The following is a 13,343-nucleotide window of genomic DNA, read 5'->3' as shown; positions in this document are numbered from 1 at the left end:
CTAAAAATTTGAGGAGATACTTGAGTTTATTATCTTATGATATGAAAAAATTTTACATAACAATGTGAACATTATATAAAATATGAACAAATTATATAAGCAAGTATGAAATCATCATACTGCTTTTTGTATTGAATAATTAACTGAATTATGTTTTATAGCATATCGAAGATAAGAGTTACAGTATATCGCATGTAATTTTATTTAAAGTTATCGCTCGATAATATCATTAATTACAATTTATAACGCTAATCATTTGCGATAATGGATAGATAGATACCAGGAAAACAGTTTATTTAAAGAATCATTTGAAATACAAGAAGTTAAAGACTAAAGAAACGAGAAAATTAAATTTTGATTGATACTTTCATAAAACACATGTTTTACTATCACATCACATCACATGTTTTAATTAAATCTGGAATTTCCTAATGAAAGAATAAATGTTAAATAAAATATATTTTTAAATGTTTTTCTATTTCTTATTTCAGATCAAACATTACTATAATACAAGTTTAAAATGATAAAAAAGTTATTTATTTCAATAATTCAATAATTCAAATATTATAAATCTATACATATAAAGTTACAAACCAGTCGTGTGAAATAATAAAAGAAAAATGTTCTACGACTATTCTTCTATTTTTTAAATTGCCAATAGAATAGATAACTATTATTACTGTAGTAAAAGATTTTTAATATAAACATCTTTAACTTTCTATACTATTAATTCCATTAACATAGATTAAAACGGGGCGCCATCATTATACCTAGAACTTTCAAATTAATTAATCTTAAAGTATAAACAAATCCCCATTGAAAAGAAAATATTTTTCCCACTCATGAAAAATTTGATTAATATCAATATCTATTACGAATTGAGGCCATCATTCCCATGACAATTCCTTCATCGGTAGTCGATAGCGATTAAATTTCAGAAATACCATAGTGTCGGTGTATGTCGCGTTCGGGGGGATGATAGCTATTCGGCTGTTCCCGTGATCGCTCGGTTACGCTCGGCTTTAGCTACACCGCCCGGACCCGTCAGTCTCGCGCATGATTTCATAGTGAGAGGAAGCGTTCCTTCGTTTCGTTGCTTATTCTTCGACGCGGAAAAAATCAATCATATTTTCATAAACGACCAACGCTAAAACGATTAGTTTACTATATTAAAAAAGACGTAAAAGGACCATCGGGTGATAAACAAGTAGTGTGTCAAGACGATCGGTCAGTGATAAACGATTAGTGTTGAGTCGCTCGTGATCGATCCTTGTGTGTATCCTGTCAAGGTGTTTTCTACCGTTCTCTGGTCAGGATATTATGCTACCGATCGCGTGTGCTGTAAGATCGTTTTGACTCGAGGGGCAGTCGACTACAGATCACTGGCAAAATGTTACCACAGACCCCTGACATTATTCCTACAACTTTGAATCAGGTAAGCGAAAACGATTCGAATATTACTCTTAGTTTATTTTACTCGTTCCGCGTAGTGACCTTCAACCTGAAAGTCTCTGCCTGTTTCGATACGGTCAGTGTGTTTTTACTGACGATGGCGAAACGCGAACGTTCTGTTTCCGTGACACGCGAGAGACGTTGTATTTATGCCTGTTCCAGGAATTTCTTACGCGTGAAATACATTTGAATTTTTGCTCTACTACCTTTTTTCTGTATTTCCTTCGTTTCGTAATGTAAACTCATTTCGTCAGCGTGGAGAAATTTGTGAAACCCTTTTGACGTGACTCGTCAGTTTTTATCGAAAATTTCGCGTAGATGTGCATTAATATACCACAAACACGACACATAACCAACGTTCGATTATATCGATTTGCTAACGTGCGAAGTCGAAAGTAGTGGTAACCGCCAAATACCGATTGCGAGATTTTGTGTTGAATAACCTTATGTATTCTTCGTTACGTGAAGACAGGAATATAATAATTATTGTATAAGACTCGATGATTGGTCGAAATATTTGGGATATCGATTAAGCGAATGCAAACTGTCAGAAATGATCGATATTAATAGTGCTTATTTTAACGAATTCAAGTCTACAGTATAATTTCCACGATTATTCAAAATATAAAAATTTTCCTTGTGAAATCCATTGATCTATCGAAAACTGTTAGAAATTACCAATATCAATATACTGTTTGCCATAAAATTATACGATTACAGTACAGTATTTTGCAATTATTTTAAGTATGCGAATCTTTTTTGTAATATCGATTATTCGAAATACGTATATCAGTTTACATATCGATTAATCAAATGAAAATTATCGATATTAGTAGCGTTCAGCCTAACATTCATATTTGCAGTACAAATTATTCAAAGTATTCCAATTCCCTTGACAATATCGATTAATCGAATGGAAAATGTTTGAAATGATCGGTATTATTGGTGCTTATAACAGTACTATATCACAGGTTGGGGCAACGCGCCATTCCTGTCAAGATGGCGTGGAAAAGACAAATATTTGCGGTTCATAGTTGCCGGTTCAAGAACAAAAAGTTCCTTATATCGCACATCACGTTGTGTCAATATTACACGTTCACGTCTATGGTCCTTCCCAATGTAATAAACGTCAGTGGTAATTAGTGCCGGACGACAGGTTAGTTCATCGATAATGTCTCGGGAACCGATTAATCGAATTCCATTGGATTATTTTAAACGTGCGAACCCGCTGTGTGTCGCTTATACGTAACTGGCGTATCGTAAACGGGTTTCAAGTTCCTTGCCTCGCGAGCCATCGTATTTATTTCATAGAATGTACTTAGAATTCCGTTTCTTGCAACTGGTTGCAATTTAAGCTAAGGTTAAGTTAAGCGGCATGTGATATTTAATTAAAATGGTTATTGACCTTGAAAGCTGCTAGCAGGTACATATAACGTTTCTTCATTTTCGTAGGAAGCTACGTATGTAGTATGTAGTATGTAGTAATAGTTGTGCCTAGAAAATTATATTTCAGGTTTCATACTCTTTGATATTTACATACAAGTTTTATATCTTATATACAGTTGAGGTTAGATTTTATCGACGATCTATATTCTATATCGATCTTAATTTCTAGTTTAATGAAAATTAGATCTCTCCTGATCTTTTTTTCTAAATAAAAATTATTATCTAATTTATAACGTCAGAAAATTTGATATATTATACATATTTGAGGTTATGCATATAGACTCTACTGACATTCCGTATTTAATATATAACTTAACTCTGCTCTTATTCCATTAAAAATTAGAGCTGTCTGGTCTTCTTTTAGAATAAAAATGAATATTTAATAATTCCATGATTTTAAATAATATTTAACTAAGCAGTATGTTTTTAAATAGTAGTAAAAATATATATGTAGAAATCATGATAGCAAATTCATATGGCGGAGAATATGACTTAAATAAACGATTGGAATGATAGTGCAAATTGGATAGCTTAAAAAAGCGAGTATGTATTATGGTTTTTAGTAGTATTTGCTCACAATGGTTATAAAAGCAAACGAGCGTTTTCAGGCAAATAGGTACATGTAATATTTTGTAATCATAGGAAAAAGATAGAAAGATAGAGAATGACATTGAGCATACAATAGCTTTGCCTGTGTATCGCTTTTTATTACTTATACACAGCAAAGAAACTCTCGGTTAAAAAATATTAAAGGAAGGGAAAAAAAGAAGTTATTTCACCTTGCAGCCAACAAAATTATTTAAGGCGTCATTCTAGGTAACAGATGTTTATTTGATTAAATAGTCTTTTTTTCGCAGAAATCATTTATTTTTTATCATTTCGCGATGACCATGACAAGCGTGGCGAATTTTATTATTATATGAAAAGTTTTGATTATGTTTAGTAATTTCAATTTTGTCGGTGATCTTTTTTCCCACATATTAGTAATATTAACTCTTCTTTGGCAAACTGCGGTACTACACACTTATCTTTTTTCCGAATTTTTATCTATATTTTATAAAATGTCAGGTGATTAGTTATGCCGATAATGTACTGTTATACATATCTGTATACGATGTAGTAAAGACATTGACGTGCACTTTTCGAATTTCGTCAGTTCTTTTTTAAGTTTAGAAAAATAAGAAGAATAGACTTAAACATAAACGATCCACGATTTGCCTATGGAGGGAGAGTTAATATTGTACTATTAATTTTATTTCATATTTTTTTTATAATATTTTGATCCACTATTCTGTTACTTGCTTATTAGATATTATGTTTGTTATTTCAAACAATTGAGCTTCAATCTATTAGAATAACAACCGTATAAGTGAACATGACAATTGTAACAATTATCGATGTTACCAGTACAATTAACATTAAGATCAATATAAGCTACGTACGTGTGTTTCTCTTTTTCATTAAACACAAGATAAAACACATAATGGCTATGTCTATAATACATAATGGAAACATACATAAGTATTGTGTTCGAAGACGACCATTTACATTTTTCGATTATATATTAATCATTCGTAAAAAATGTTACAATTTCAAAGATTCTACTGTGCTAGATAATTAATATTACCTACATTTATTTGTTTCTCTTATCAAAATAATAGAATATTCTCAATTAATGGAAAATAATTCAGGTGTATTTCGGTCTAGCCGCAACCACGTTACCATAAATTCCATCAACAGCATCATCGCATTGATAGCAAACGCTCCTCTTCGCGCGATTCCGCTCCAATTAGAAAAGCGTAATCACTGCAAACCGCGATCATTGGCTTTATTGGCATCGATTGCCCACATGGATCCAATTTATTCGCGGTTCTAAATACCTCGAAATAATAAAAAGAGTTTTGTGATTCTCTGATCAAAGTGGATAACCAATTATAAAATATTACATTTTCCGATTTTCTTTTCGTAAGATAGACGAACGCAGAACAAACAAATTTTGTTTGGAATCATTGATGCATTTTATATATTGGTTCCAATCTTTCGACTAAAATTAATTTCCTGGAAAGATGAAAGGATATAGAAAGAAATAATATACTAAATTCGTCGACTAATTTGAAATATTGATTAATCTAGAATATCCGCTCGTTTAGATTTTAGGCTTCGTGAAATCCTTCATTGCCTCGTTAATTAAAATCTTTATCGGCCTGAAATATCGACTTTTTGACTAATATCATTCAGTTTCACGTAGCGTAGAAGAATACAGGACAAAGTAATTCGTCAAAATTTCTGATTATCTGGAACATCAGAATATATTAGGTTGTCCGAAATGTTTCTTTCGTTTTACAATATTCTTTTGTTTTATATCAGTTTATTGAATTATGTACGGATATAATAATAAAAATAGAACGAAATGAATCACGCCTAATTCAATAAAATAATATAAAACAGAAATTGTTGTTCATCTGTTATTATCACCTTATGAAACGAAAGAAACCTAATGTATAATAAATATAAAGTATAGGGAAAAATAATTGTAACGAATCTAGAATATCAATTATTTAACAAAAATATCCGACAATTTAGAATAAAAATACATACATTCTGATTGCAATTTTCGACTGCTATATTATCAACTCGCTGATTGAAATCTCTGATAAATATACAATATCATTCAGTCAAAGATTTTTATCAACTTAGAATGTAAATATTATGACTAAGATTCCCACGCGTTGGAAGTATGAATCCTGTGACAAAAATTTTCAATTTTTTTGTCTCTATGTGACTCATTGATTTTAATCTCGCCGGATTTCTGTAGCGGAGCGGAAGTGGTTCCGTTTGCCGATGTCATCCTATTTTCCGGGTACTTTGGATGACTGGAAACACGCCCACTACTGTCTCTCTCCTCGACAGGTTTCACTGTCGCGGATTTCGTCGAACTTGAACGGCACGCTCGTTTCAGGTTTATCGTTCGTGGAAAGGTGCGTGACGTACGTGGCCAGAGAATTCTTAAGGCAGACTCTTATCGATTGTTTCGAAAGTCGACACCGCGTTGCTCGCTCTGCATGGCTACGAACAGAATTCGTACTTTTCGAAATAAAATCGATAATACGATTTTATAAATTTGATCTCTTATAGTCACATTAGTATTTCACATTTGTACCATGAAAGCGAGATTTTTCTTTTCTAGTTACGTCTCTGAGGAGTTAAACAGGTGTTTTAATTATGTAACTTGTTTAGTACTTGTTGCTGACGTTTTCTATATAGAAAATTTTGTTTGAGACAGAGGAGTTCCATTTTGTAGCGTTTAAAATATTTTTGTTGAAGTAATTAGTATGCTAATAAGCTGACTTTAATTAAAAAGATTATATTTATATAACTATATTTTTAATTACTGTAACGAATGCGAATTTATTCTATGAATAAATTCTATCTAATTTTATTAAAAATAAGCTTAAATAGTGCAAACGAATACAGAATACATCAACAAAAGTTAGATACAGATGAATTCCATATATTCTTTACTCGTTCTTTCATTCTAGGGATAAATTTTATCTACTTCTATTTTATCCTTATCTTGAATTTAAAAGATAGTTATTAATAACTTTTTATTTTTTAACTTCGAAGAAACTGAAGGGCACTTCGGATACACTAAAGAGCCATAAAAGTGTTTTAAACTGTTTATCATTCGGTCGTAAAAATGCTAATGACTTAGCAGCTTCGAAAAAATGAAACATAATTTTTGCCGTGTCATACTCACCCATTGAAATCCTCTAAACGCGTCGGCCTCGTAGTCTTTATCTGCTAGAAAAATATTAAAAGATGACCTGTTTCTGATGAACACGCATAAGAAGGATATTTGAATGACACTGCAGTCCCTGTAGAACACGATCGTGATTTTCATAACAGATATTCGCGCAGAGTAATGCTTCGAATTAGTGTTGTAATCACGGTATATATCGATCTACACTATCGATTCTGTAACTTTCAATTATTAGCAGTTTGACATGCTTCAGCAATTCCAATTACGAAATTACAAATTTCATAGTACGATTTTATTTGCATTTGTGAATATAAATGTGAATTTTTTACCTTGTACTTTGTTAGGCTAATTTTCTGTTGAGAAATTCTTCAGAAAATTCTCGAGATAGCTAAATAAAATTACGAACTTGAAAAATGTTTATTTATATATAGTATGTTTAAATAATTATAATTAAAATGCTATGACGAAGAGAAACAGCTATATTATAATCATGTTTCCATATTGATAAGAACTAAAATTAAATTTGCCGAAAGGACCTGTATATGTACCTCTCATGATTATAAAAATACAATAAATCAGGAAATCATATTGACAAGTTTGATAGTTCTGTTGTTAAAAATCCATTAAAACTTTGTTATTGATCAGCAAAATTTTAATTCTTGAAATTCCGTATAATAAAACTAAATCCAATAAAATACTTTTATCTGAACCTTTGGCACTGGAAACGACGACAAACTCGCGAGCACCAGCGGTGCCATTGAAACTTTCTCACGAAACTTGTTAGGAGACCTTTCTACTCTTTTCGGAGAACTGGTCGCGTAAATATAAGAATATTTTTACTAAATTACTTTATTAACTTTTGTTTTCGCATCTTCTTGATTGTATCTCGAAAATATCAAAAATACATTATTGAAAGGACTTTGTCTAGGTAGTATTTTGTACTTACGAAAAAGTTCCATCGAAAGAGTTAATATTTAAATAACCATTCTGAATTTTGTATTAACCGGTGATGGCTTCGAAGGACGATAAGTTCAACGTCGTTATTAATGCAAACCGCGCCGAGTAGTCGAGGAATTATTTATCGAGATGTCTTCATTGTCAGAGCGAACCTTGAACTTCGAAATTCCATTCAGTAAAACTATTATTACATCGAGTACAAAACTCTCTACTCTCATCCTTGATATTTAAATAACTGTTTTAAATCTTCTTCTTACTTTCCATCAACCGCAGAGAACAATGAGAAAGAGATCTTTTCACTGAATCACCCTCCAGTTTTAGACCAACGTCTGGAGTCTGAAAGGAACTGGCTCTTAACTCAGCAACAAACTATTGCTGTTCTATTTGCGGCCTTGATATTAATTGCTATTTAAGATAACGGCGAAAGCGTACGTAGGAAAGATACATTGGCACACATTCGTTGCCATTTACGGAAATGTATAATGTATACGGTTGGTTGCTCAATGATCCAGAGCATAATAAATACGTTGAAGTGATTCGCAGAAATTTCTTAATCATTCATATGTTTATTTGCGTATCGATTAAGCGTGCTTACACAACTACTTACAGCGTCCGATATGATTATGCATATGTATTGTACGTGCATGTATGGCTATCTTATTGCTAATTGTTGGTTTTGTGTGGGTGGATACCGATATGAACAGAAGGTTATTATTATACGGAAACAGTTAAACAAAATGGTAATGAAAACGTTACCTCATATGAGATGCTTGGATAGTATCTTTTGTTATGAGTCTAATGCGATGATAGATCTAACCATAAACAATAATTAGATAATTAAATAAACAATGATTGATTTTATGGAATGAAAAGATAACTATAGATTTCCGTTAGATATGCTATTTTTAAACACTAATACAAACATGAAGCCTCTGTTACTCTCCGATAGAAAGAACATATTCTTATATCGTTAACTGTAAACTATTAGGTTGTCCCAAAAGATTTTTTCTTTTCATACGGAATTAGTAGGTGCACAACATGTTTTGTTTTATATTATTTTATTGAATTATGTATGATCCATTTTGAAGTAACAGAAGTGGGCCATATACAATTCGATAAAATAATATAAAAGGGAAAATGCTGTGCATCTATCATTTCTTTATAAAACGAAAGAAACCTTTCGGACAACCTAATATTATGTAAAACGGGAACGATACGTTCGAACCGCAATAACACGTAAAGAAAATTAAAAGAATTACAAATAAAAAAGAAATCTTTATATTCAATTGTATAGGTGAAGAAATATGTACATTATAACACGTAAAGTCAGTCGCGTTCGTGCCAGAAGTTTAAGGCTTAAGACCATTTTTAAGGATTAATTAATTTATTTATAATAAGATTATTTGAAGATTGTCTCTACTGTAAATTTCAGAAGTTATTTCTTATGATTCTATTTCTTAGAAAAATATGATTTATATGTGGGAAAGTTTAGTACTAGGCAATAATGTGATAAATAAATGTGATGATAAATAACGTGGTAAATAAAACCTGTGCATATTATCGAATTATAGTTTGGTTGCCATTATTGTTTATCACGCTTGTTTCATGCAAATATCAGGCAAAACGATCACAGCAGATTTCGCAAGAGTGGAAATGACGTGATCGCGGTGTAAAAAGGGAAGATTAAGATGGAACGTCGATAGTATGATAAATGAAGGAAAGTATTCGCAACGTTAAGACATTAATGTCGCATGTCTGAGGCGCGTTAAAGGGCCATGAGATCGCATTAAAAGGAGAATGGGGTCAGTTTGGTAATTTTAAGGAAGCTCGAATACAATCGATCGATAATGGAATATATACGCATATATATTCGATAAAAGTTTTAAACTAAGTGAAATTAGTTTGATATTAACAATAACAGCGCTATGAAAGATGAAGTGCAGCTTTGTTTCGAACACTAGATAATAATAATTTATAATAAATCTTTACCAATAATATAGATATTTAGTGTAAGGGTTTTTAATTAATCGTTTAATCAATCTTTTTGAATATTAAACACAAACTTTGGTTTTAGCTATTAGTAACTTTCATTTTTATCTTAAATAGAAATCGATATTGGATCTTACGAATTCGTTTTAATTTTAGACAACGTAACAAATAGAATAGCGTAAAGTTTACGTAAGATTTAAACGTGTATTCGTTTCAAATAAAATATAATCGGCCGTGAAAATATTTTTCGCGGGTATTATTTCGATATTGAAAAATTTTATTCTTTCGTTGCAATTGAACAAACAAACTTTTCAATTCCACGATATTGACACAAAAGGAGCTGCGCTTGTCACTTTCAACGGGCGCAGACTTTTCAAAAAATAAAAAGGAGAAAATGTTGTTCTAGTATTTCGTTTTTCTCGTATACTTCGATTTGCTCCAAGTATAAAAACGTCCCTCAGATGTATCACAAGCATGATTCACATATCAACATATAGCTACTTAAATTTAGATTAAGTTTAGATTCTCTCACGGTATTCGTTTAAAATGTAAATCTCAGTGAAATATAATGTTCTCTAAAATACTACATGCTTGATCGATAGCTGTCTCAGTTGCGACTTTATCGAAACGAGCAAATTCACGTTCCACGTTACGAAGAATTATAGAAATACAAAATTTAATAACGAATCATCTCGAAGAGCAGTTCTACGTAAAAGAAATGAACGATTATTTCTACGATGGAAAAGAACAGAGCACTTTAATGATGTAGATTTACTATTCTTCGAGCGCTTGCTTTGTGTTAACGATCACGTTATGTGTTAACGACGCCGCTCTCGACCTCCTCGTCACGAACACTGTGACTTTTGTGGCATCGAGCTTTGTGTGCCGGCTTTTGCGTTCTTTGACGACGAAAACGTATTACTAGCCGCTGCTCGACAGCTGAATATATGTATACTGTGATTTAAATTCCTCGTTCCTGCGCGTTTGTCCTAACAGAAATGCCTCTAATTGTTGGCGTATCAACCAGAGGAGAGGAATTATGGAATTCGAGATACTTCATTCGATTTGTGTTGTGAAACGCTACTCAAACGTATAGTGGCTCACGAAAGTACTCGTAAATTTACTATAAGAGACTTTCATACGTATATTGTGGGCATATTGTACAAAATTATATAAAATATGATATGAGACAGTTTGAAATTTCGGTAACACTGTAATGAGACGCGAAATTGCTATGATTACGTATATTGACAAAATTTCAAATCAATCGGAAAATATAGTAAAAGTTACAAGATATTTGTTACAAACTTATATTTAGTAAGAAAATTAGTATACGGTATAAATAGCCACCTTAAGTTTGTAATAATGTCGAATGGTATCAAATAGAGTATGTACTGGGTTGGCAACTAAGTGATTACGGATTTTGTCATTAGGTGGTATTGACAAAACCGGCAATCACTTAGTTGCCAACCAAATAGTATTTTGGAGCATATAATATTTTATTAGACTTCTTGGAGCGTATATTTGATTAAGATTTAAATTTTAAACAAATATTGTAGAAACTAAAGTGAAGCTGTATGTATTACATGTACAGTGAGTTGTGAATCATGATTGTGTAAGTCAATTCACTGTTATTTTTTATAAGATACTGTTACGTATTTATTATTATAAAAGATTCAATATATTTCTAAAAACTGTAAGAACATGTTTTAATATGAAACTAAATAGAACGTGCTCTTATCTGATCAAACTTGAATGGTCAAAGTGTTGATATTAATATTCAGCTCACGGTCAAATGTCTGTCTCAAATCCTTTTCGTAATCTATACTATTGACGCCATAAACGCATTTTTCTTCAGATAAGATAAATAATAACTACTATGGATTTATCATCGACTTATGAAATAGACGGGAGAAACATAAAAAAGTGTCTAAGAAAGAGCTGGGTCAAAAATCTGACTCGAAACACGCACTTTTACAAATCTAAGTACATTAACCTCTTCCCGGTCTCAATATCTTTCACAAAAACTTGATATTTCCAATATATAATTTCTACGATAGAATTATTGTAACAAGAGAGTATACTATAATAAAAATGAAGGTTGAATAAATACACAAAGAAATTATACAATTTTGAAAATTTCTTCTTTTATGATAAAATAAATTGAAAAAAATTCTCATTAAGATTAATTCACGATATATAAAACTCGTATAAGTACACGCAGGGATTAATTGTATATTTTTTATAAGTTTTAATAGAGTAAATGTTATTGGTCGATTATGTTTCTCAACCTGTATGAACGAAAATACGGTTTTACGAATCGTAAAATTTCTCCAATTAATTTTGATAGATTCGACGTGTATGTTCGTGAATAAGCACCGGTGCTCGACCCACTTTCGGGTCAGTATTAATATTTCGTTCATTCGTCCCGCTTGTCCGAGTAATTTTGTGAAGAAGCCGATACTCGGGCTCTTTTACGGTGTAATCCGAAAAAATTGGAAATCCTCACGCGCTTCACGGATTCCTCATCGACTTTTTCCCCCGTCTCGTTGTGGGAAAAAATTATAAACGACGTTCTTGCGGGAAAATATAAGAAATAATCCATGGAGTCAGTTATCGCTCACGTTTACCTTTTACTCGATACCTTTGTTCGTAAATTGTTTCTGTACAATGGGTTCGTTGAATTAGCTATAATAATTAAGGAATTCCAATTGTATGCATTTGATTAATTATAAGTTACGTGCTAATTAACTACAGCCTTTTGATCATCACAATGAAGAAATCGGTCCTAACGAAGTGCTGGAAATGGAAGGTTTCATTTCTTATCAGATAATGTATATACATAGATCCTCTACATTAAACGAAGATAGATTATTGGTAGATTAAAAGTCTGTTAATTATTGCTAGGATTATCTAATTAACTTAAAAGGGTTTTTCAATGTAAAATTGAAAGACGAATGATAGAATGTAGTAATTTTCAATTTTTAATTAAGATCTTTATTAGAAAATTTTTTTAATTGCGTAATAATGATGGATTTTTATGGTAGGTGAAAGTAATAGGGAATGAATTAAATATACGGTGGGTCACTCTATCATTATGTCAGCATAATATATTCGCCTTAGAATTAGAACGTCTAACTAGTAATAGTTGATCGAATGATTAATAGTAATCCAGGTTGACATTGAAGAGTTGATTATAATCTAGGAAGATCTTCCCATACATTTTAAAGTACTTCAACGAACGATAATTATTTCCAGAGAAGAACTTGGCTGATCGATACAATGTTAAAATCTGACGTTTCGTTAAATTATTAAGTTGAGGGGAAATCAGGCTTTATAAAAATATGTTTCTTTGATATGTTACTTTACTAACTTTTTTCTGCAATATCCTCGTTTTTACAAGTTTAAATTGATTTACGTAGATTTAAGGCTAACATATTCATTTCGAGACGCTGAAAGCATTAATTCATTAATTAATTATTGTATTATTTATTGCACGATTCCTCGTGTTTTATATTTACACTAATGTAGCATCGTAATAATTGTCCTCAATTCCAATATCGTTCGATTGAAACGCTTTTCTAAAGAAAGTATTAAAAGTTACATAGTTCCAAAGATATCATTTCTTCAGCCAAATTTCTGACAATTTATGTTTCATTGTTTATTTGTATCGAATGTGCTATTCTATTTAACGTAGCTTCAAAAATAACTACTTTTTACACAAAACTTTCTACAGAAA

The 13,343-nt window shown here is 31.4% G+C and overlaps 1 protein-coding gene across 1 annotated transcript in view; it reads left to right on the top strand.

Moving 5' to 3' along the window:
* The first annotated feature begins 1,045 nt into the window (after positions 1-1,045).
* The window catches only part of LOC122569783 (breast cancer anti-estrogen resistance protein 1), a 160,607-nt gene continuing 148,309 nt past the window's right edge, over positions 1,046-13,343 (top strand). The window contains exon 1 of the mRNA XM_043731369.1: positions 1,046-1,435. Within this exon, the coding sequence (XP_043587304.1) occupies positions 1,391-1,435 (45 nt within the window). The 5' untranslated portion in view covers positions 1,046-1,390. The remainder of the gene's footprint in view (positions 1,436-13,343) is intronic.

The sequence above is a fragment of the Bombus pyrosoma genome, linkage group LG7, assembly GCF_014825855.1.
Source record: "Bombus pyrosoma isolate SC7728 linkage group LG7, ASM1482585v1, whole genome shotgun sequence".
NCBI classification, from domain to species: domain Eukaryota; kingdom Metazoa; phylum Arthropoda; class Insecta; order Hymenoptera; family Apidae; genus Bombus; species Bombus pyrosoma.
The sequence above is the reverse complement of the archived record's forward strand: the minus strand, read 5'-3'. Positions and strand labels throughout refer to the sequence as shown.